The following is a 25,741-nucleotide window of genomic DNA, read 5'->3' on the forward strand; positions in this document are numbered from 1 at the left end:
ATAATATATTCACATGCCTCTCAGCTTTATTGTCATACATTCATCTAGAGACATTTTTGTGCTTATATAAGCATAGACAAATGTATGTTTCTGTTTATAGACACACACACACATACCCTCTCCTTTTCATGTTTTGAGATTTTTCCATATGTATATCTATTATCTATATCAATATACACATAAATTACCTCATTCTTTTTAATGGCTATATACAATTTTACTGAATGGACAAATGCACCAAAATTTATTTTACTATTTTTGATAATGAACAATTAAACTTTTCTAAAAATTTTTTTATTACAAATAACTATACAATGAATATAGTTGTTTATGTAGTATTTCACATATGTATGAGTATCAACAATAGGATAAATTCCTATAAGTTCATTCTCTGGGTCAAAGTATATGTGTATTTTCAATTTTGTTAAAAATTCCATATTGTTCTTCAATTCTGGGTCAATTTGATTCCTATCAACGATGAACAGAATTCTCGTTTCTTCACACCCTTGCCTACTAACCTTGGCTTTGTCTGTGAGAGAGGTGAAAATGATATCTCTTTGTAATTTATTTTTCATTTCCTTTTCAGTAGCCTGCTTGTTCAAATACTTTCCTCATTTTGGTCTTTTTTATTTTCTTGTTGATTTATAAAAGTGGTCTATATATTAAACAGTCTTTTGAATATAATACCTTAAACTTTATGCAAGGCTGTCATTTCACTATTGTCTTTGTTTATTGTGGTTTTTAACATATGGAATATTTTCATTTACGTAGCTGATTATATCAATAAATTTGCAGTTTCTGGATATTATATTATGCTTTCTCATAAGAGAATAATAAAATATATTTTCCCATCTAAGTAAAATTAATTTTTATATAAGGAGTAATGTATGGAACCAACCTAATTTTCTTTTCTAAATAGTTATCCAGTTGTCCCACCATTTATTGATAACCCATTATTTTTCCACTGATAGGCAATGCTACCTTTATCATATACTATATTTCTATATGCATTTGGCCTATTTATAGTCTTTAGTTCATTACTAGTCTAAACTGGTCTATTCATGTGTGTAGACAATTTTGTTTTAATTATTATAATTTTATAATATGCTTGAATAACTGGTAGGGCTGTTTCCATCTTACCCCACCCTTCATTATTTTTCTTTTTTACAAAAATTTTGCTATTCTTGCATGTTTACTTACAGTCTTTCTTGTAAAAGAAAAAAGTCTACTGGTGTTTTAGTTGAGATCACATTGAAAGAGTTTAAGTTAACTCAGGGAGACATAATATGTTTGATACTAAAACTTTTTCAATTATTCAAGCTTATTTTGGGTCCCTTAGGAACTTTAAAAAGTGTCATTCAGCAGTGAAATCTCACAGATATTATTGTTAGTTTGTTGCATGGTATATTTTGAATTTATTATAAATGTTATAAATGAGATCTTTGCTTCCATTATATTTTCTAACTACTGTTGTTTGTATCCAGAGAACCTACTGATTTCTTTGTATATTAATTTTGTACTAAGTTTTTTTATTATCTGTTACAGTTTTTCATTTGATTCTGATTTCTGTCAGGTATATAATTATATTATCTGCAAATTCTGACTCCTTTACCTACTTTCTATTTTTATATTCTATTTTCTCTCTTGTTTAACTGCATCTTGGTCTAATTTTGAAAACATAATTTCTTTCTTTACAAGGCAAACGGGAAAGTTACTAAAATGTATGGTAAATAAATTTAAAATAAATGTGTAAAATTATTTCTAACAGTCTTAAGTTAGATTACAAAACACCTAGCGCATGAAATTTAGGACATCAACAGTTATAATCAAATATAATAGCTAGATTTTTTTAAAAATCAGATAATTCTATGACTAAAAAAAACCAAACTAAAACAAAACAAAACGACTGCAATTATGCATGTTGAGGAAGTGGAAATCAAATCACATGCTTTTGGGGTTTGCACTGATAAACATGGAGACATGGAGAAATTCCTTCTCGTTTGAGAACTGATAATTGAACATAGGTATTGTATTGTATTTTTCCTCATTAAATTAAAAGACATGAACTAATATTCAAGAGAGGCTGAAGGCCCCTGTCATTCTGTTCATCTTAGCCTTCTAGTTTATCAAGATTTCTAGGAGTGGAATGTTTTACAGCCTTAACCATAAAATTACTGCCACTAGATCTTATCAGCTTCAAGGCCAGAACAGTGTGCAGTTGACTGACAGCTGAATGGAATATAGATGAAGTGATTGAGACTACAAGTCACTCAAAGTCCCATTTTATTAAGTGCTTTGAAAATGAGGTCCCAGAACCTTCAGTCAATTTAGGATTTAGTACAGGAAGCAAAAGATTCATGGTACGCTCTCTGAGGAATTTCATTTGAGGACTCAGGTTGGCCCAGGGAGAACGAAACACAGGAAAACAGAAAAGACTAAAATCATAATGGACATACGTGCTTCTGTCAAAATAAGTGGAGAAATAATATTTATTATTACTGAAAGACTAAGAAAATTATTGAAGCTAATTAAAAGACAGAAAATTATTTAAAATAGAAATAATATATAAAATATAACTGATTTATGCATCATTTATGCACACTTCTAAATTTAAATTTTTTTCTCCCAAGTATATCTTTATCTATGATAATTAAACAGAAGTTTTCATCTAATGTGACTATATTGGTTTTCTATATATACCCATAACCAATAATCTAATATTATTTTAACATTTTTTTCCTTTGGTAAGGTAGAAGGGCAATTCAATTCTTTCTAATATAGTCATTTCCCATAAATACAAGGAACCCTTCAAGTACTGATATGAAAAAAAACTCTCTGAGATATACTGCTAAGTGAAAGGATAAAGCAAGATACAGTATTTTTGATACCATTTATATTTTAAAAAAATGGTAATGAGAGGGAGAGAGAGAGATTCTGTTTGTACATTCACAGAATATCTCTAGAATGATACTCAAACTCACTTGATAACAATGGTTGCCTTTAAGGATAAGAACTGAAGAATGGAGGTATGAGGGAGACTGCATTATGTACTTCCTTATACCTTCTGAATTGTGCAACTTAAGAATATATAACTATTTCGTATAAATAAATTAATAAAAATTTTAAAGCAAAACAGCAAGAGAAAAACAAATAATTACATATAAGAGAACACCCGTAAGACTGGCAGCTGATTTCTCAAAAGGAACTATGCAGGACAGAGGGCTTGGCAAAAAGTATTTGATAGGATGAAGGCCCAGGATCTACAGCCAAGAATACTTTACCCAGCAAAGTTATCATTTAGAGTTGAAGGACAGATACAGAGCTTCCCAGACAAAAATAAGCTAAAGGAATTTATCACCACCAAGCCAGTATTACAGGAAATGTTAGAGGGACATCTTTAAGAAGAAAAAACATGTATCAAAAACAGGAATAAAGAATGGTAACTACATTCCTATCAATAAGTACCTTAAATGGAAAAGAATTAAGGCTCTAACTAAAAGATAGAGTGAATGAATGGAAAGGAAAACAAGACGCATACATGTTGCCTATAAGAGACTCACTTCAGATTAAAAGACACACAAAGACTAAAAGGCAGGGGATGGAAAAAGATATTTCTTTGATGGACTTAGAAGGTATTTAAGTCAGATAGAGAAAGATAAACACTGTATGATTTTACTTATATGTGGAATCAAAGGAATAAAAACAAACTAATCAAAAACAGACTCACAAATACGGTGGACAATTTGGTGATGGATAGAGGGGAGGGAGGTTTGAGGAGATAAGAGAATGGGGTGAAGGGATAAAAAAGTACAAACGAGTAGCTGATGGACAGTCATGGGGATGGGGAGCACAGCTGAAGGAATGCAGTTAGCATTAATATGTTGGCTAGGTGGATGGTCAAAGGAGGAAGGGTACAATTGGGGGATCATTTTATGATGTCTAACCAATGTACTACATACTTGAAACTAATTAAAATATATTTTAAAATTAAAGAAATAAAAAATTTAAAAATGCAAACAAAAAAATTTACATGGGACATAACCAAAGTAGAAAAATAAAAAATTTAAAGTAAAAAAATTGGCCATCGGTACCACTCCAACAAATAAATAAGGTGGCAGAATCATTTTCTGGGGCACTATACATATATATTTCATCTTCTTAGAAAAAAACATTCTCTTACGCCAAATCCATAAATATGTAAACCCATGGATAAAGAAATAAAAGCATCTATAATTCTTTAACAAATTTTTAACTTTCTATAAACTGTATAAGTTAGGCCAAACTTTTACTTATATAGCAGCAGATGGACATCCAAATTTTCCTCCAAGTAACTGAAAGAAATTATAATATTTTACATTAATCAAAAAAGGGAGAGATACGAACAATTTTAGTTTCAACACATTTTCCTTGTGCCCCTTGGTAGGATCTAATTTTAGCAAGAGCCACTTAACATATATAATTACTCAATGTATATATAGAAAGATGTAAAAATTAGCTTTCATATCACAGTCTCAAGTGATTAATGTAATCTTATTTAGCTAACAAGAAGAAAAAAAGCTTGCAAAAATAACTACCTAATTATAAGAATACAAATGTTATTTTATAGAAGAAGAAATAAAGTTTCTTAAAGCAAATTGCTAATTATTATACAGTGTGGTACAAAATAAACTATGTTGTGATGAGCACAAAAGTATCACTAACTACAATCATAAATTTTTGATATTTAAATGCGAATTGTGTTCAAGTTTCAAAATTCTAAAATTCTGTAAATGATATGATTTTACAGAAAATTAATGAAGGAAAATAGTTTCAAATGAATAAAGACACTCAAAGAAATATGGTGTCAAAATATAATGAGTTCAGAATTATGACTGTAGCCAACTCTTCTACATTAATGTCCATGTGCTGTTGAAATATTAATAATTAGGTCCTCAGAATTAATTTATGAAATGTAAAACAGTCAAATAGTAGCTTAGCTGAACTCATAGCCAGTGATGTTCCAAAAAAAGTTACATAATCTTTTTGGAAATTCTTATTTAATACTATCAGCAGGAAATGCCTTTAAAATGTATGTACATGCATATTTTTAACATATAAAAATATACATATACATACACACATACATATATTTTATAAACAAATGGACTCCATTGATTTAATAAATGAAACAGTAAGTAAAAGGAGAATAGTATTTTGAACAAATCTGAAAATTGGTAGTTTGTACCATAACATAGACATCAAATAAAATTTAACTTGTTATCATCATAATCTCTTGAAAAATTCTGACATTTCCAGGTACTTTGAAAACTGATAATTTTTACAATGTATAAGGAAAAATGAAATACACATGCTTATAAAAACTACTTTTCATTTAAAGTTATAAAACTAAAATAAATCATATGTTCAAATAAAAATTCTCCACTAATGATTCAGAGATTCTTCTAGTATGAGAAAGACGGTTTTATATTGAATATTAGACTAGGGAAAAAAAAATTATCTATTTTTCTTAGTAGTGGCTTCAATTTTAAATCATTATTTTTCATTTTTATATCTTGAGAAACTGCTTTGTATAATGGAGTAAACTTCTTTGTGGCAGAAAATTACTCCTAATTCAAATAAAAGTATTTCTGTGTAGACAGAGGTCAAGTGTAAGAGAGAGTCAGGCAATTATTCTGAGAACTGCAGCAGGAAACCTTGCTACCCAGGAACTGAACAAAATGTGTTAGGTTTGTGTTATTTCCAAGTACTTAAACTTAACTAGTTTTACATCAACTGCATTAATAGACTATACATTTCACTTACTATAGGCTCTTAAGGAACAGCTCATATGGCTATTTCCCAGTTAGGAATTCTGGCCACAGAATAGGCTACTACACAGTCAGTTGCATTAGGCATGCTATAGGTGACAGGTTGACCACTAAACAGAAAGGCTGACCACTAAATAGCCAGAAGAACTAAACTTAAATGGCACAGTTTGGCTCAATGTTTTCAAAGAAATGGCTTGAGTCTTGGCAACAAGTTGTCATATCCATTCTTTGTATGGATCTATAGTGAATGAAAAAGATACATGAAAAAAAGCAAATTCCCTTTGATGACATGGCATGTACTAAAATTTCTTGAGTTCTAGGAGTCTAAACAACCAAAAAGCTACACATTTTCTAACATTTGGCAAGAAGAGGATGGTAGGAAATCTTAAATAAGTTTCACAGCACTTAAACTTTGTTAACATTACTCTAGTAACAGATGTGAAAGGGTAAATAGAATCACCACCTCACTGTGAATTAAGCAGATGAAGATCTCCAGCATGATTGAGAGGGGTATCTAAGTCAAATATAAATTTCTGTAATAAATACAAAGTAACAAAATAAACCCTGGGAGATGTATATTTAGATAATATACCACTATCATATGTGCTTTAAGGAGGGTACCTTATGATTATTCCGCACAAAAGTTATCTTTTTATTTAACTTTTACACTCCTTATGGTAAGGAGTGTAAATTAGAAAGTTTTCTTATAAAAAGAAAACACACAAAAAACCATCCTTAGCAACAAAACCTTAAATACTAATGCTTTTTATAAAATATAAATTAATAGGTACAATTGATACTCTGAATTAATGGTTTGTTTTTTTTTAATAGCTCCCTACTGTTCAGAGTTATAAGTTATAATTGTTATTTTATCTTATTAGTTTAACTTACCAATTAATATAATAATAGAAATCATACATCAAATTTGTGTAATGGATAACTTAAGGAGTAATGATACTTTTCATACTCTATATAGAAAAAAAAAATCAAACTATATCCTGTTAATGTTTGTACCTATATTTATATGACCTGGTATAATCAATTTAGTTAACTCAGTGACAGCATTAATAAATTCAGTAAATCCATATCCAGTTGATAAGGATGTTTAACAGGTAGCCAGAAATTAGTGTGAAGGTAAATAGGAACGCCTGGAGAAGTTACAGTAGAAGAGGGATGGGGGACGAAGGGACGGTATGCTATCATGAGAGAGGGTGGATGAAATGAAAATTAAAAAAAGACTTTCTCCTCATTTTTCAGTTTTCCTAAGGCCTTGGGAAATGGCGAGTAATTCCATTTCCAAAGAAAATGACTTGCTGGGTAGCCTTCTTAGGAGTACTATAAAACACTGGCACTTATTCTACCTAATTTCTTTTTATGGCAAAAACAAAGTTATTTTTACATCTAGAACATTTTACAATTCTGTTGTAAATATGATTTTAAAGCTGAGAGGAAATTAGAAAATAATTTACTCTGACAACCCTATTTTATTGATAGGGAAACTGAGGTCCAGAGAGGCTAATCTATATAAAAATATAGATTAGCCTCTCTGGACCTCAGTTTCCCTATCAATAAAATAGTTTAGACATGCTGTACTTAATGTTATGGAAAGCAAGAGACAAATACACATAAGAAATACTTTAAAAACACAAAGTAAAGTTACAAAAAAGGAACTCTCCACTCAGAACTGCTAGTGACCTGCTCTGATATTAACAAGAAATAGTGAACTAAAAGTAAAAGGTTTCAAAGGATGAATTAGGGAAAAGGCATGATGAAAGTGTGAACATATATAATCATTACGAACAGAAAAGTATATGCAAAGTATTTATCTTGAAGAAAATCCATAAAATGAAAAATTTTAATTTAAATTTATATAATTTTTTTTTTTTTTTTTACCAAATGTTTCTACTTCTATTTCATTATAAGAACAAACTATATGGTAAGACGATGAAAAAATGGGTGCTTGGGCTTAATTCAAATCTCCAGCCTCCTTTTACACAAAACACCTAGAAAATCAATTCCATTACTACTTTAGCGAGGTAGTTCTAAATGAGCACTCTCCTTTATATGCTTAGCTGAGGTGAAAATAGGAAGCTCTGGTTAGAGTTTGAAGATATCAAATTCCATACAGCTTTCTATAACTAATTCTATGACATCATTTCAATACCTTAAAATATCCTGTGTCAATATAAATGTATTTATTAAATTTTAAAAACAAGAAAAATATGTATTCCTAAGAAATCATTTACTTGTAGCTGTGATCAAAACCAATACAGATATTTTTAATTAGTGCTTTCAATGTGTCTCTCTCATAAAATACAAAATGGCTTTATATGGAATACTTGGGTAAATGTTTTTAAATTAACTCTTTAAGAATAGATTGTAATATACATTAGAATAAATTACATATTTTCTATTTTAAAAGCAAATCAACTAAAAAATATATTAAGTAAATAATAGTACAGGTGACATGTGAATATGGCCAAACTTAAATGTCTAAAGGTTGGGAAATGCTGCTCTACATAAAGTGTCTTCTCTGGCAATGAGCTAACATAAATATTACCAGTGAAAGATGTGGAAATTCCAAACTAAATTATATTTTACTCTCTATATTACTTCTTGGTTTTTATCTCATATAAAGCCAGTGAAAATCAGCATAATATAAAAGTGAATTCTTTCAGTAGAAATTTAAAATATTTTACTATCACTGAAGAAAGCCTATTAAAATTAGCACTAATGAATGAGAATAACCTCACTTCCTACTATCAATAAAAACTTCCAAAATCACGTAATTGTGGGGTACATATCAGTAACATTCTGTGTAATGTACTATATTTTAGATAATGCCACAATATTAAAATTCAATACTTTCTTGCCCCAGCCCAGTCTGTGTTTTTTTTTACTCCCTTATATTGGAAAATGTACAACAATGGCTACCAAGAAGCTAAAATAAACCAATGAAAACTCAAATACTTACTGTTGCTGGGGAGGCCCGAGTGGTGTGTGTCACTGAGTGACCAGAATTCTCCATTGAATTGCCGATCAGATAGGTTCCTCCAGAGCTACTGATGAGTTGTCCTCCCGTGACGCCCATCTGAATCCCACCAGTGCCCACCATACTGTGGGACGAGACCACGGTAGTCACCTGTGCAGAACTCCCTTGAGTATCAAAGTAATTCCCTCCAGTGTTTTGGCTGTACATCTGGGTTTCTGTATAAGGATAAGTTGTTGTTCGGCTTTAGAAGAAGAAGAAAAAAGAAATTTACTAGCTTATTTATATCTATCATCTTATTTAATTTTTTCTAGTATGAATGTTACATTCAAAATATATCAGTTATGTTAGCCTTTGGAACACTGCAGGTTTTGTATTTTGCATGCAACTTCATTCCTAGAAATAGGTGGATTTACTTTTTAACTTAAAAGGTACATTTCTTTAATAAGTAACAAAACACCTCTCTATTCTTTAAAGCTTTTGCCCTCTACTAGTGCCTACCTCTAGTATATGTGTGTGTGTGAGAGAGAGAGAGAAGAAAGAAGAAAGAAGGAGGAGGAGGAGAAGGAGGGAGGGAGAAGGAGAGAGGGAGGGCACAAGAGAGGGCAGACGGGCAGGCTCAGATCTCTTCCTTCCAAAAATCTTATTGAGTGACTTCTTCAATTCCTTATAGAACTTCTTGCAAGTTTCAGAAAAGCTGGGATCTGGAATGACTGGGGCTGATAAGTCAACTCCTCATGCTGGATGACTTGCAACAAACCTCCATAACTAAGAACGCTAGCATGGATCTCTTTCTTGCCACCATAAGAATCTTGAGCAAATAATTTACTCACCTTGGCCACTAAATCTCTGTCTATGTCTCTATACTCAAGCTTCTCCTTGATGACTATGCCACCTCTTCATGCCCTTACTTCCCACTTCCCAAAAGCTACAGTAAAGCTTCTGCCCTTAGCCTTATTAAAACTACTTTTAATAAGGTCACTTGCAACCAAACCTAAATACCAAGGCATAAGGCTGCTGTCAATCCTTATCGTTTTTGACCTATCTACAGTATAACATTGTTGGCCACTCCATGTTGCCCTTTTTCCTCCTTCTTCTGTTCTGATTAAGCTTGTTTGATTTATTTTTCATTTTCAATTGATTATAACTTACATTTTAACATGACTTTCATTTTTACTTCTTATTTTGAAATAGTTATATGCTTGCAAGAAGTTGCAAAAGTAGTACAAAGAGGTATAAAATATTTATTAAAATGTTTAAATATCAAATTAAAATCCTCAGATCTTTTGTTTTTCTCTTTAACTCACATCTCAGAGCTGCTACTGACAATTTGGTGTGTATATTTTCAGACATTTTCTATGTATATACAAGGTCTCTCTGTCTTAACCTCTCCTGTTTCTTAGTTTCTATGGCATTCTCCCCACCCCCCACCCCCAATTTTTACTTTTTTTTTTTTTACCACTACCTTTTAGAAGTTCCGTTTTTCTGGCACTTTAAGTACTGATATTTTTTGAGGTCTCCATGTTTAGCTGTTTTTTTTTTCTCATTTTAGTCAGACCACATGCCTTTACCATATAGTATATGATTATCTAAATGCTCACATTTGACAACCTTGCATAAGTTGACTATCTCCACTATATTTTGTAGTTATACTTTAAGAATTTTAAATCTGGATTTCTAATAGCCACCTGCTTATCTCTACTAGCAAATCGTATGATATATGGAAAGTTCTTTATGTAAAATTTAACATATGACTAAAAAATAATTCCTCATCTCTCCTGTTCTTTTTCTGTATTCCTCCTCTTAGCAGAGAGCAGCATCACCATCTTCAACTTTGAAAATTATTGTGACTCTTTCCTCATTCAGACTACATCAGTCACTAAGTCCTTCTAATTTTACCTTTTAAATAATTCTCCAATTCTCCTTTTTATTTTCAGATATGCTGCATTAACTCATAGTGTTCTCCATTATAACTGCCTTCTAATTGGCTTTCCTTCCTCTACTCGGGCTCTCTTCCAATCTGTCTTCAATTGCGCTTCCAGGCAAATTTTTCTAACCCGCAAATACGAAAATAAAACTTTTCTTAAAAACTTTTCCATGATTCTCTCTTGTCTTTAAAAGGAATTCAGAACCTTTGACTGACCTTACAAGAACCAGCAGGGCTGGTGCCTACATCATCTTCAGACTTGGTAGTCACCATATCCTCAAATGCTTTTTCACTCATATCACACTGACCATTTTGCTGGCCCCCTGAAGGGCCATTTTCTCTTGCCTCCCTGCTTTGTTGCATATGGTTTCCTCTGCCTGGAAGGCCTTTACATTTTTCTTTAATTCTCTTCTTTGTCTTCATCAATCATAAATTCTCAGCTAAAGCATCACCTTATCTCAATTATTTTTCTGTACCTCTTATTTTCTATGGCCATTCTTCATTGCGCTGTTATGTTTTGTTCTTTCTACTTTCCTAACATCTTGTGCACACCTGATATATAACTCTCAAGATACATATTGTTAATTTCCTCAGGTCTTTGTATACCCATTAAATTATTTTATTCCCACCTGTACCTTCAACATTTAACACAGTTGCTGGTACACTGTGGGCATACTAGTCAACAGATAAAAAATGTGATCTGACATAATAGCCAGGTTCATAAATTTCTATAACATAAATCCTTTTTGTTTTGTTAAAATATTAGAATTACACTACCTTATTCAAATATTTGTCTGTATCACTTCAAATAGGTCATATGAACCCATTGCAGATTACACTTATAATTTATAATATAAACTTTAGTAAAATAATAATAGTGCTCTGAAAGTATTCCACCCTGGCTAGAGTTAATGCATTCCAGAAAGATGCACTACAGATTCAGGTATAAGTTTCAGTTTAGGGTGATGGCAGAAACAACTTCATAAAGAACATTTTCTACAGAGAGAAAAATGCCATTTAAAATATATATACAATTGTTCTAATCATTGCTATATTTCTTAATTGAAAATCTTATTTATATATTTCCTTCAGTATATATTTATTTGATAAAATAAAACAGTCATGCTTATTTTAAATTTAGGTAAAAAGAAAAGAGGTGATTTGAATTTATGTTCACTGAACATAAGTGACCCTATTTGACTATGCTTAAAATAACACAATCTGAGGTTGGAATTTAAGTATAGCCAAATAAGGTATACAAATAGGTACAGGACAATAAATACTTTGACAGATGCAAGATATGGTGCTAGCTTTCATTTCCACAGTCCTACCAAAATTCTTAAGCATGTTCCCTAGTAATAAGTTGATTTCAGAAATAAAACATATAATAACAAATTATGGCTAATATAGTGACCATTCACTATGCAACAGGCACTATTCTATGTGTTTTAGGTATTAACTCATTTAATCTTCATTTCAACTCTACGAGATAGGTATTATTATATTTCCTACTTCGCAGACAAGGTGAATAAGTTAAAATAGCTTTGTCCAGACAAATAGCTGGTAAAAAATGGATTTTGAATCTGCACTTAGCCCATACTCTCAATCATTCTGTCACATAAAAATAACTTAACTTTTTATGTATATCAATGATATTTGTGAATGACTACTGAAGACTAGACCTCACAGGTGGTACAGGGGCCTTACAAACTTTCTGTTGCTATTTGAGATTTCCTTACACTTTAGCTCACTGCTTACTAGCCCCACACTACTCTCCTTTCTTACCCAAAATGGTATCTGCAGATGTACTTGTAATGGTAAAAAGAGAGAGAGAGAAAAGGCAGGACTATTTCGGAGGATACTTACCATCACACGTTTGGAATTTTTAAGTCCTATGATCATAGAAATTGCTACTCTATCACAAGGGAAACATTCTAAGGAATGTAGATCACTCCATCTCTTGGGCATGTCTCCTTTATATAATTAGCATCCAGTGAACATTAGTAATACAAACAAATGCATCATTATATATATATATATATATATATATATATATATATATATATATATATATAAAATTTATATCTATAGCCCTCAAGTCAGTTAAAATATGGGAGCAAAATGCAACCTACTTTGATTTTCATACTCCCCCCTAGTTGAAGATGGTTCATGAGCTAGAAATGAGCAAAGAGCAAGAGAAGGGTAAAAGTTACTACAGAGTATGTCTAATCTATAAATATCCTCATTGCTGAATCACGACCAACAGGACTGAGAAGAAGGCTTGGCTACTGCATAAAAATGTACTGGGGTAAAGACTCAATTTACAGGGTGGAGGTGGGAGGAGACAATTTTATTAGGAAATTGGGTGTCATGGAATATTTCTGAATTTATCTCTGACAAATAATGTACACTTTCCATGAGAAACAGAGATTTTAAACACTGGATTGGGTAATAGAAATAGATCATAATATTCTTAGTCACTGTTCTTTAAAGATAAGAAGATAAGCATTAACTTATTTGTCGGAGCACTGTCTGGAGCCAGAGCCAGAGTTGTGCACAGATAACTCCTAAAGGTCTTTTCCAAATCTAAATGCTCTAAGCTCCTGAATAAATTCTGAAGAATTTATGAGGGTGGGGGGTGGGGGTGGAGAAGTACCAATGACAAAAACAAGCAATTCTTTCTTAGGTACTAGAAATAATGAATCTTTAATTCTGATACCTCAGATTACCTTATCTTTCACATTGTATAATGAATACATATGAGTTATTGCTTGCACACTATTTTTCCCCAAAATTTCTAAGACATATGTTTGAGAAAATAATTCGATATTTGGCATATCAGATTGAAAGCAGCTATTTCTGGGCTTTACATTTGTGAAACAGCTAAATTCCCGAGCAATTCTGTGCACATTTGAAAGATGCTGCAGTGTTCCTTTTGTTTGTTCTTTATTGATTACCACAGACTGTTATGAAAACAATGTCATATTATTTCTATAGCAGAAAAGAAATCTTTCCATTGTTCTGCATATGTACACTGTAATGAATGTAAACACATAGGACATGGGCATACTTGCTGACAGAAGCTTCTTCAGAGCTAACTCTATTATGAGATTCTATGTAAACGTCAAGACTCTGATCCATTGAATTCAGTAAATTAGTGCTGTTTGCGTCCCATCATGCCTCAGCATATACCTTAGCTAAGCGTGACTCTGAATATTCTCTGCTTGCTTATTCACTAGGATGATTATGTCAATTTACCTGAGCTATAACCAATTTTTCTGTTTTCTTTAACTCCACAATTCCAAGTACATAATATCTCTAATTATGTGTTTTGTATTTTACCCAGGCCTTGAATATCCTTGCACCAATAATCTAGTCAACTAAAATCAAGCAATGGTATTAAAATAGCAAATTAAGGAAATAATATATCTTGCAAATTTTATACCATAATATTTATTATGTAGAATATAGCAATGTTGGTCATTATAATACCTTACATTACATATTACATTATAATATCTTACAATGTTTTATTGTTTTCGGGACACTTTATACTTATTCTTTTAACAAACATTTACTGAACATTTATTCTGTCACCTAGAATAAAAGGAACAAAACAAGACATAACCTTTATTGTCATAAGGGCTACATAACACAAAGAGTAGGTGGTCAAAAATAAGAAAGCAACTAAGATAATTAGAAATGTTAAGTCCATGAAAGAAAAAAAATAGAATGTTAAAGTATAATAAATGAGAGGGTCATATTAGATGGGTTAGTCAAGGGATGTTACCCCTAAAGAAGAGATATTTGAGTTGAAATTAAATGCTGAAAAGCTGTCAGCCCTATGGAAAACAGGAAGAAAAATATATCAGGAAGAGAGTACAACACATACAAAAGCCACAACACAGAAAAGATCTTGATATTTAGGAAGAAATTAGAAGTCTAAAATTGCTGGCTATAATGAATGAAAAGGATATTAGAAAGAAACGAGGTTTAAAAAGTAGATAAAAACTAAATATTTGAGCAATATAAACAAAATGTTTTAATTGTGAATCATGATCCACAAATTTAATTGGTCATAACAGCATTAAAAAAGAGAGAGAGAGTAGACAGGATCAGAGCATATTATACCTAATTGTTTTGATTGATAAACTTTTTTTCTGTCATATACATATATGGCATGTTTGTGTGTGCATGCTTATATGTATATGTGCAAAATGAACATCTATAAAATTTATAAAATGTATAAAATGTATAAAATGAACATCTAATTTTCTTAGTCTGGATGATAGTTTAAAAGCTTGGAAGACATTGGATTATTGCAATAGGTTTGGAGTTTGTTGTAAGCTGGGATAGGAGTAAGGAGGCAATGGGTAGGGGGAGGCAGGGAAATGTTCTAGTCAGATAAACAACCTGAACAAGGGTCTGAGGCCAGAGAGATATTGGAAAACCATGGAAAAAGGGAGTATTACAGATGGGTCACATGAGATGATACTGGTACATGTTCACTAGATATGATAGGAGATGATCTTATCGAAAGGTGTTTCCATGTAGTGATAACAATATATATCTGATTGGACTAGATTGAGGAAATAAGCAATTGTAAGCAGCCAGATTGAACAACTTTTAAAATATTTTCAAAAAGTTTGAGAGCACATGAGTAAACTAGGAGAATTTTGGAACTAGGGAGAACTGTTTTGTTTTGTTTTGTTTGAGATGGGGGGTATATTATCTAACTTAATTTATATTAAGTAAATCACACAGGTTAGGAATTATTATCCCTCTTTTAGAGCCATGATGAGTTTCCAGTGGTAGCAATGATGGACAGGGTTTGGGATGGCTATAGTGGTGCGGTGCCCTTACTGGACTACTACTGTGGTATGGTTCATTCTATGGTCTGGTTGCTGCCTAATGCTGCTTATACCTGTCTTTTTTTTTTTTTTTTTCTTCAGCTTGATTCTTCAGACTTCCTAGAAATTCCCTGAATCACAAATATCTTCCAATAAAATCACTGTTTTGCTTAAATAAGTCAAGAGTTGGTTTCTGCTGCTTGAAACCAAGAACTCTGCCTTAATCAGTTTTCCTGTATGAAGTTTTATGTGCCACCAACACCTTGAATAGAAGTAGCTACATTATTTGGACTCTTCATCAAATTGCATTCACGTGGTATATAATCTCTGGCTGGCAAGCAAACACTACTTAGTTACTTGAGATTCTAAACAGATCTTCCCTTCAATACTCTTAAGTCGGACAGAAGACAGAAATACATGTGGTATTATAAACTTCCTTGACTAGAGCAGCAGATATGTTTATAAAAGTAGATCATTCAACTAATGTCTCCTATGTCTACATCATCTCTAATAATCCTTCATATACTTGAATGTACTTATTAAGTCTTCCCTCAGTCTTATTTTTCTAAAAACTCACAGTTCCTTAACCTTTACTCAATGCCTTGTTTCTTAGTTCTTTAATATTCTTCTTCTAGTCCTCTAAGTCTTCCCCAGGTACCCCATGTTCTCCATTTGTCAATGTTAAATATATGCTATATGCTGTCCAAAATATAATTTATACACAGTTAATTGCTAGCCTCACCCCCAAAGTTCCTGACTCAGCAGAACAGGCTAGGAACCAAAGGACAGCATTTCTAACAAGTTCTCAGGTGATATCAATGCTACTGGTATAAACACACTTTGAAAATCAATGTACTGGAGGATACAAAAAAAAAAGAGCAAAGCTCAAATTTCATAGGAATGGAAGGAAAAAAGTGCTATCTCACAACTATTAGTTCTTTTAGTCTATTTCAGTTTTATATTCTGGGGCAGCTATCCATAAACAGCATTATCAAAGCTTTCATTGCTATAATAGTTTTTGAAGCATACCAAAAAGGTGCACTTAATAAGTACATATACATGTCCTTTTCCATGACAACGGAAGTCAGGGAAGTACATATGAACTTAAATCCACTTTGGCAGTAATGGATCATAAAAGATTTTGATTCAGAGTCACTGGTCTAAGTTTGCAATTAAGAAAAATGGCTGGATCATAAAGTAATTCTGTTTTTAATTTTCTGAAGAATCTCCATATTGTTTTCCATAGTGGATGTACCAATTTACATTATCACCAGCAGTGCACCAGGGTTCCTTTTTCTTCATATCCTCACCAACACTTATTTCTTCTCTTATCTTTGTGATAATAGCCATCCCAACAGGTGTGGGGTGATATCTCACTGTGGTTTTGATTTGCATGTCCCTGATGATTAGCGATGCTGAGCACTTTTTCATGTACCTATAGGTCATCTTTATGTCTTCTTTGAAAAAAATGTCTATTTAGCTCCTTTGCCCATTTTTAAATCAGATTATTTGCTTTTTTGCTATTGAGTTGTATGAGTTCCTAATATATTTTGGATATTAACCTCTTTCAAATACATGACATGATTTGCAAATATTTTCTTATATTTCATAGGCTGCCTTTTCATTTTGTTGATTGTTTCCTGTGCTATTCACAAGCTTTTTAATTTGATGTAGTCTCACTTGTTTACTTTATTGTTGCCTGTGCTTTTGGTATCATATTTAAAAAAATAATAATCGCCAAGATTGTCAAGAAGCTTACTCCCTGTTTTCTTCCAGGAATTTTACAATTTCAGGTCTTATATTTAAGTCTTTAATCTATTTTGAGTTATTTTTTGGTGAGTGGTATGAGATAGGGGGTCTAATTTTATTTTTTGGATATGTGGATAATCCAGTTTTCCCAATACCATGTATTGAAAAGACTATTCTTTCCTCACTGAGTATTCTTGGAGCCGGCAACTCCACTTCTGGGTACATATCTGAAGGATATAAAAATCAGTATTTCAAAGAGGTATCTTATGCACCCCTACATTCATTGAAGCATTATTCACAATCGGTAAGACATGGAAATGACCTAAATGTCCATCAAAAGATGAATGGATAAAGAAAATGTGGCATATCAATGAAATGTTATTAAGTTATTTGCAATAATGTGGATGAACCTTGAGGGCATTATGCTAAGTGAAATAAGTCAGACAGAGAAAAACAAGTACTGTATGATCACATTTACATGTTGTATATAAAAAAAATCAAACTCACATAAACAGAATAGAATGGTGGTTACAAGGGGCAGGAGAGTGGGAGTATTGGGGAAATACTGGCAAAAGGTACACACTTCAGGTGATAAGATGAGTAAGTTCCGGAGTTCTAATGTATAGCATTGTGACTACAATTAATCGTACTGTACCATATACTTGAAAAAAAAAGAAGAAGGAAAACTGAGCAACCATATACATGTTTCTAAGTCCCAAAAAAGTTTTGTACTGGGAATAAAAAATCCAAAAAGAAAAACAGAGTTAACACTATAATTAGCAGCATCTCAGTTCAGTTCCATTCATTTTTTCCCTGTATATTTAAAACTAAGTAGCCTGCTCCTGTCTCAGCTGTTATTAAGTGCTATTTATTTAATTCATTCAACAAACATAGATTGAGTATGCATCATACACAACTGTTCTAGATATTAGAAAGAGAGTGGGAGCAAACGAACAAGGTACATGCCTACATTAAACTTATCTTCTAGTGTGGGAAAGATAAGTTAAAAATATAGTCATGAGAATAACATGTAGCCATAAGAAATGTGGTCTCTGTTAGAGAACAATACAGAGAGTTTAAGCCATAGAAAAATTATTTGGCCAATACTATCACTGAGAAGGATCCAATAAGATAGGAAGTAAAAAGAAGAATATAGTCAAAAAAGCCAAAAGAACATACTGCCTCAAGTATAGAATAGTTGGCTGGTTGACAGAGATTAAGAAAATTTAATCTAGAGGAATGTCTGTTATATTTAACAACTGGAGATCACCAATGACCCTCATGGGAGCAATTTCATCAAAAAGCAAAGAAAGCCAGCTTGAAAGAAGCCGAAAAATATGTGGTCAATTCTGGGAGGTTTTACTATATAAAGAGAGAAATCAGGCACTTGTTAGGATGGATATACTAGCCAGTGGAACTTTCAAAATGGATGAAAGTAGCTAAAGCATGTATGTATGTAGTTGAGGCCAAACACCGTACTAAGTCCAGACAAACAGGTTGTGTACTCCATACTCAAAGTCAGGCACACTGCCAAACTAACAGTTTGAGGCCTTGGAGCATTTCCTGGGAGGCAACTCTGTTACTCTGACTCCTTCTAAGGGCCAGACTAAGATTTATTGGTACTGTCCTCTTTAGAATCTTCTGGCCATTCCAGAGCTCAGCCTTTGTGAAACAGCCTTAAACTGTATATAGCTGGAGGATTATACTCACAACCTACAAGACTTCAGTCTCCATGAAATGCAACATCGTGATTCCCAACCTCTTTAAATATATACCCCACAACTAAGGTTTCTCACTCTAAGCTTCCAAATCTTTGTCCAAGCAGAGATTATCATATTTTATGTCTGCATTTAGTTTTATAAGAGTAATGATACTAAAAGTAAATACGCTTTTTCAAGATCTGGTTATTAAGTAATGCTATTACCTATTAATTCCCATTTTCCAAATTAGGAAATCCAGGTGTAAATATGTTATTTGCATGAGGTTATACTGTAGTCAGTGGGAGAAATGATACTTGAACATGAACCTCTGAAGTTCTAAACCTAGAAAAGCATATGTGGACTTCTTTTATTTCCTCCTTTCTTAAAAAAAAAAGAAAAAAAGGAAGGAAATAAGGAGGAGAAAAAACAAGTGTTATCTTGTAGAACTGTTCTAGATGTCAAGGTACAGAATGTGAAAATATCACAGAACAAATTGCCTTTAATGTACATCATTTAATTCTATAAGGGAAAATAATAAAAAGGTATACAGACAGCTTTTAGTTAAAAGCTATTTAACTAAAAAACTTGATGTTGAAAAACTTTTAAATATAGATTTTTCCATATATTTCATGAATATCCAAAGACTACCCCATATTCACAAAATAAATTTAATATAAAGATATATATGGAATTTTTTAAAAACATGAAAATATATTCAGATGAATAACAAAAGGCCCTTAGTCATAAAAAGTCACTAGTGTATTATCTATTGACAATAATATACACAATAATATAATATAATGTATAAAATTTACTAAAAAATTTTTTTTGTGACTGGTCAATCCTTCTCCTCTAACTACATAAATAATTCAGGATCAGAAGACCACAATCTGCAGATTACTGAAAAGAACATGTTGAGGGTCAGGAAATATGAACTCTAGACACTAAGTAACCAGGCAAATTCTTGCATCCCTGCCTCAGTTTGCTCATCTATAAAGAAGGATTGGAATAAATGATCTCCATGACCTTCCTAACTGACATTCTAAGAAGCCATATTTAAAAGTCTTCCATTTGGGGAGAGATGAAAATTGCTATAGATTAATGAAATGGGCCCTCTCTAATTATAAAGAGACGTTGGTGCTCTTTTCAACAAAAGGGCAGTTCTCTTTTCAAGAGCTTCCTAAGTAACCAGCCATATAATTCCTCAAATCCATATGACAAACCAGATCCTACACCAATTTGAATATTGGTAGAAATGTACACGAAGAAAGCATCCTCTCCATCTCAGTTATAGGAATTCTATGACCATTTCTTCTAAAAAGAGAGCATTTTAATAATAAGAAAGCATAGTTTTACTTGAAAATCCTGAAACTCACTATTTTACTAAAAGACAAAAAAGGAACTTGAAGGGTATCTCTTTCAAAGTTGCCTATTAATAATTTTTAAAGTGTATAGAAAAAACAATTGGATAGCTTCAGAAAATGCATTAACTATATGATCTTTAAGTAATGACTATTTAAAAAATGTGAGTCTTGTACACATGCTCATGAATTTTGAATAAACCTATCCAATGTCAATATAATAATATACCTCCCAAAGTATGCTGTGTGATGTTATTAGATATTACTCAGATAAAAGAGTTCTGTGGTTCAGTTTTTAGAACACTGTGTATCTTTCCTATAGGAAAAATACTCTAAAACATTAATAATAGGAATTTAGAATCCCCAAAAGAAGGGCCTTCGTGCAGTATTTCCCTGCTTGTGTAACCAGAGAACTCTTTTCAGACTAAAATTTTATGAAATACACTTTGAAAAACTCTTTCTTGAGGTTCATGAGAAATCTTTAATCTAAACAAGAAGATATGAGAAGGTTTTCTACTGGTCAAATCTTATTATGAAAGCTATCCATACAATGGGAATTTTAAAACATGGATCATCTCTCAATCGGGATAAGCTTCAAAAAGTAGTTGATACAAGAAAATCACTTAAAAAGATTTTTTTAAAAGATTTCATAATTTGGTCATGATATAGTGTGCTTCTTTATTTTACTTTGACTAACATGACAGAGGAGTGAGTGGGGGAAAGATAAGTCAGAAAAAGGAGTAAGGGAAAGAAAAATATTGTTTTATTAAAAAAATTGACTTCTTAGCTACATCAAGAATGTTCATTGACTAGACTCTCCAAGGTAAGAAATGTTTCTCAGCTTGTTTAATTATAGTATTCTAAATGATTAGAGACGATAAATTATAAGATCTGTAGAAATGGATAAGGCTATGATCCAGCCTTTGAAAAAAATATTCTTGGAAAAACTATTGCAAAGAAATATACAGATGGTGTAGCCTGGGTGATTAGAGGAGACAGTGATAAAATAAACAGGAGCAAAAGTAAATTAACTTACTTTCTCCCTTGGTTAAAGAGGTATTCTACTCCAACTCCCAGTACTTTAAAGCATTCTCAATTGTTAAATTTAAGTATATGCTCACTCACAAACTCACATTATTAAGCCTGTCATGTTGGCAATAAATGTCCATATTCAAAGCAAGAGCCAAGGTAAACACTTTAGTATCATCAAATTATAATGATTGCACATTTTCATAAGTAATGACATATCTCTGTGAGGGCTATCATCACTTCTTAAGGGAGACCCCATGCATTGTGGCTACTTGGCATGAGGATACCGGTGCCGGGAGCATCAGTGAACCAGTACTTACTACGCATGTGCGGGTTGTAGGGCCAGGTATTGGGTGCTTGAATGTTCATGACAAATCTCAGCATCCCTATCATCTGGGAGTATCATCAGCAAAAACCATTTATGACAGTAGTGGGAACCTGACTGTGATGCAAGTCAGGAATCAAACACTAGCTGGCTATTAATTCAGTGCAATGGAATAGAAGAATACAGAATACTCTTTCTTAAGAGTGTTCCTAACACACATATAAGTGTATCAAATAAAAAAAGAGTATAAAGAACCTAAAACGAGCATTAGAGACAGAAATTGTACATAGTTAAAGGTCAGCACTACAAAATTACAGAAAAACTGGAATGGCTTATGATGACAAAATTTATTTTGGTTATATTTGAGAAAAAAAATCCTAATCCTCTAGCTATTAAAATTTTGAGTATGACTCATGGCAATCCAATATTTCTTTAGTAAATATGAAAATGCTACAGAATCTCTAGTCAAAAATTATATTTGATAATAATGAAAGGTTTTTAAAGATACAACTTCTTTTTCTTGACCAAGGGTATACATTTATGACATAATTGGCCAGAGTTAAGATACAATCTGGGCCCATACAGACCAGATCAAAGCTAATTGGACTTTGTGGAAAATGAACTCCTGACCTAGATCTCATTAGTCATAACTAACTGAGCTAATGGGCCATAGAAAATACATGTAGGCATGAGATATTTTCTTTGAATCACTTCTGCATTTAAATGGACCATGTAATTACAGAGAGTCAACTTTAGAGATGCTGTTTTTCTAAGGTTTTGTGAATGAATTGATCCATTGATCACACATTCATCTATTATGTGGAAGACCCTAAGGTCAGTGGTGGCATAGTCTTAAAATGCACAAGGCAATAAAAACACAGAATTTAGAGTCTTAAATAGAAAAATGTTAAAAAAATAAAAATAAATAAGCATAGTATACAATTATAGTACCCTAATGTTTTATTTCCCTGATGTTATGCAAAACACTTTGATAAGCTAACTGTATCCGTTTTGTAGATAAAAAAGTGAAGCAGGCTGTGTAACTTTCATAAAGTCATAGACTAGTAATTTCTCCACCCTACCCTGGACCAATGATAAATGACTGTAATAGATACTGTAGAGTTAACTCTCCCAACACACATTCCAACTGCTCTTTCCCCTTGCTGCCTTCTAGCATACAGACATGAAAGCTACAAAGTTGCATTCCCAGATCCCTGGGCAGCTAAAAAGTACTAGGTGACACAAGTATGGCCAATGAAATGAAAACAAAAGGGAGCTGGGGGTTTCTGGAAAGCCTCTGCATATATATGCATGATACATTATATGTGTGTATATATTTACACATTATATATATGTGTATATATAATACATTATGTGTGTGTGTATTCAAGATAGCAAGAAAAGGTGAATGAATGTTGTTTTTTTTTTAATAAAGCAAACGTTTTTATTTAATAATCTTTGATATTTAAAATACAAATCAAACATCCACATTAACAGTAGAATTCTCAGTATTCAACAGTGCTTTGGAAGCCTGGCTTTCCTAAGGACCAGACTGGAAGAGCAGTGCGCATAACAACAGCGAAAGATCTTAGAGAGTGGTGCACACACAGAACGGCTGCAGTTGGGTCCTGAGCAAATGGCACTGCCACGGTGCACCTGTCTGACAATGCTTTTTATGTTAGATGTCTTTTGTACTTGAATTTCAATAGTTTATTTGTACAGAGGAGTAATTTTTTAAAATTTACTCCTGGTAGTCTAGTATTATAGAAATTAGATAATCACATTTCAAATATGTTTTCCTCTTTAAAAAAAAAAAAACAATCATTAAAAAAAATTCCTGGAAATATTCCTTTGAACTATTCAAGAAAGAAATGAAGTGCTTCCTAAATTAATCAAGAATTTCCACAGCTTTTTCATTATATTTGGAGTGTGTGTGTGTGTGTGTGTGTGTGTATGGATGGACATATATATACACATACACACACACACACACACACACATACACATACATACACTCAAAGTCCAATTATACATATATATTCTTTTTCTTCTACATTGTGCAAATCCCTAGTACTATGTGATGCAAATATAAAATAGTCTTACTGGAGAAAATTTTACAAGCTGGCATATAGCAGAAGGAGCATAGTTGGACTGGATATATGGAAACTGATCCAGTAGATCTCTGGCCTCAGGAGGGAAAGTTTAAAAGACTTCCACACATAAACTTACATTGCTCCATTGGTATACACAGTATCACTTCCTTCCACATACTGCACCTGAGCTGGATAGACATGTTGTACTTGTTGCACAGTCTGCACCTGCTGTACCTGAAAAACAAATATTAGGACCTTGGTGAGCAATAGCTAAGAAAGAATACACAGCGCTAGATTTGCCTCAAAGATTTCTCTAGGGTACTGATAAATGTGAGAGTGGCTTATGATGTGATTCTTAAGGTCCTTCAACATAAATGCATGTTGGGTCAAAATAAACTGTTAACAATTATACTAAATAAATTCTATAATATATCTGCAGGTATGTATGTATATACCCACTTCAAATGTTTAGGCTGAAAATTTTGAAAGGTCCTCATTTATATTGATACTTTATGAGATTCTCTTCTCCTGAATAATAAGCTAAACTTATTTTTAATTAAATTCATGATGAAAAATTTCAAACATTCAAATGCAGAATAACTACTATAATACACCTCCCTCACAGATTTATCATCCAAGATAAATAATTGTCACCAAACCTCCCCTTCAACTCTTCATAGAAGTTGAAAGAAAGTGGAGAGATTATACCATTTAACTGGTAAATATTTCATTTTATTTCTGAGAAATAAGAACTATTTTTAACATGAACACAATATCACATATAAAATATTAACATTTTCTTAATATCACCTAAAATCTAGCCATTGTTCAAATTTTTCTGATTATTCTGAAGTCTTTCTCAAGTTGATTTGTTCAGCTCAGGGTCTAAACAAGGTCTACACATTACATTTCGGTGATATTTCCTATTTTTCTCTTTGAATCTTTACCAATGTCCCATCCTTTCTATTTCTTGACTACTACTTAGTGAAGAAACTGGATCATTTATCTTGCAGCATTTCTGGAATTCTAGATTTGTCTGATAGCATCCCTGAGATGTTCTTTAGTAAGCTCCTCTATCTCCTGTATGTTCTAGACACTGGAAGTTAAATCAGCAGCCTTGAACAGGTTCGAATTAAAAAACAAAACAAAACAAAACAAAACACTGTACCTTCCTACTTCATCATATCAGCTGCCATATAACATTGTCTCTTTTTCTGCAATGTCAATCAGTGGGGTCAGTTGTTATCAACTGGATCCATTTATTATAATGTTCCCTATAATTTTACCTGAACATTTTAGTAGCCAATGATGATCATTTTCTAGAGATACTGCTTCAATGAATAAAGAGTGCGAACTTTGGTAGTCTAATTCTGTTATACGTTCTTTCTTTATTAGAGGACCTCTATAAAGAAATTCCTCTCAGTAAGTGTTTGGTTACTTTGAAATAAGGTTTGCAAAGGAAGAACACAACAAACATATGATTTTTTTCTTTACCAGTACTCAGAATAATGATTTTATTTCCTAGCTCTCTCTCAAGGTGAGTAATGAGGTTTTTAGTTTGGTTTGGTTTGGTTTGTATCCTTAACAATTCTTGGCTTTTTACCATATGTGATGTTTTTCAATCATAGCAGTCTTTTTTCTTGTTAAAATTGTTCTAATTTTGCTGAATGGTAATCCCTTTAAATTGGATCCTTGACATAACCACAGTAATCTTTCTTAACTCCCTTACTTTCCACAAAGATAAGATATTCTAGACATCTCTTATATGTCCTAGATCTGTAATCAACCATTTCTTCAAAGAGCCTGACTCCTATTAGTAAAGAGTAATATAAATATCAAAAAACTGTTTAGGAAGGCAGTTTATAAATAGGCATAATATCTGACAACTTTGTAATTTCCTCTACAGAAATA

The 25,741-nt window shown here is 32.3% G+C and overlaps 1 protein-coding gene across 10 annotated transcripts in view; it reads right to left on the bottom strand.

The window, feature by feature from the left end:
- Positions 1–25,741, bottom strand: part of RFX3 (regulatory factor X3) — a 252,558-nt gene that overhangs the window by 81,678 nt on the left and 145,139 nt on the right. For all 10 annotated transcript variants that reach the window (XM_036217702.1, XM_016138324.2, XM_016138328.2 and 7 more), the window contains 2 exons: positions 23,967–24,064; positions 8,782–9,040 (listed from right to left, as the gene is read on the bottom strand). In XM_036217702.1, coding sequence (XP_036073595.1) covers positions 8,782–9,040; positions 23,967–24,064 — 357 coding nt within the window. The remainder of the gene's footprint in view (positions 1–8,781; positions 9,041–23,966; positions 24,065–25,741) is intronic.

This window comes from Rousettus aegyptiacus, unplaced genomic scaffold (assembly GCF_014176215.1).
Source record: "Rousettus aegyptiacus isolate mRouAeg1 unplaced genomic scaffold, mRouAeg1.p scaffold_m13_p_3, whole genome shotgun sequence".
In the NCBI taxonomy this organism is placed as follows: domain Eukaryota; kingdom Metazoa; phylum Chordata; class Mammalia; order Chiroptera; family Pteropodidae; genus Rousettus; species Rousettus aegyptiacus.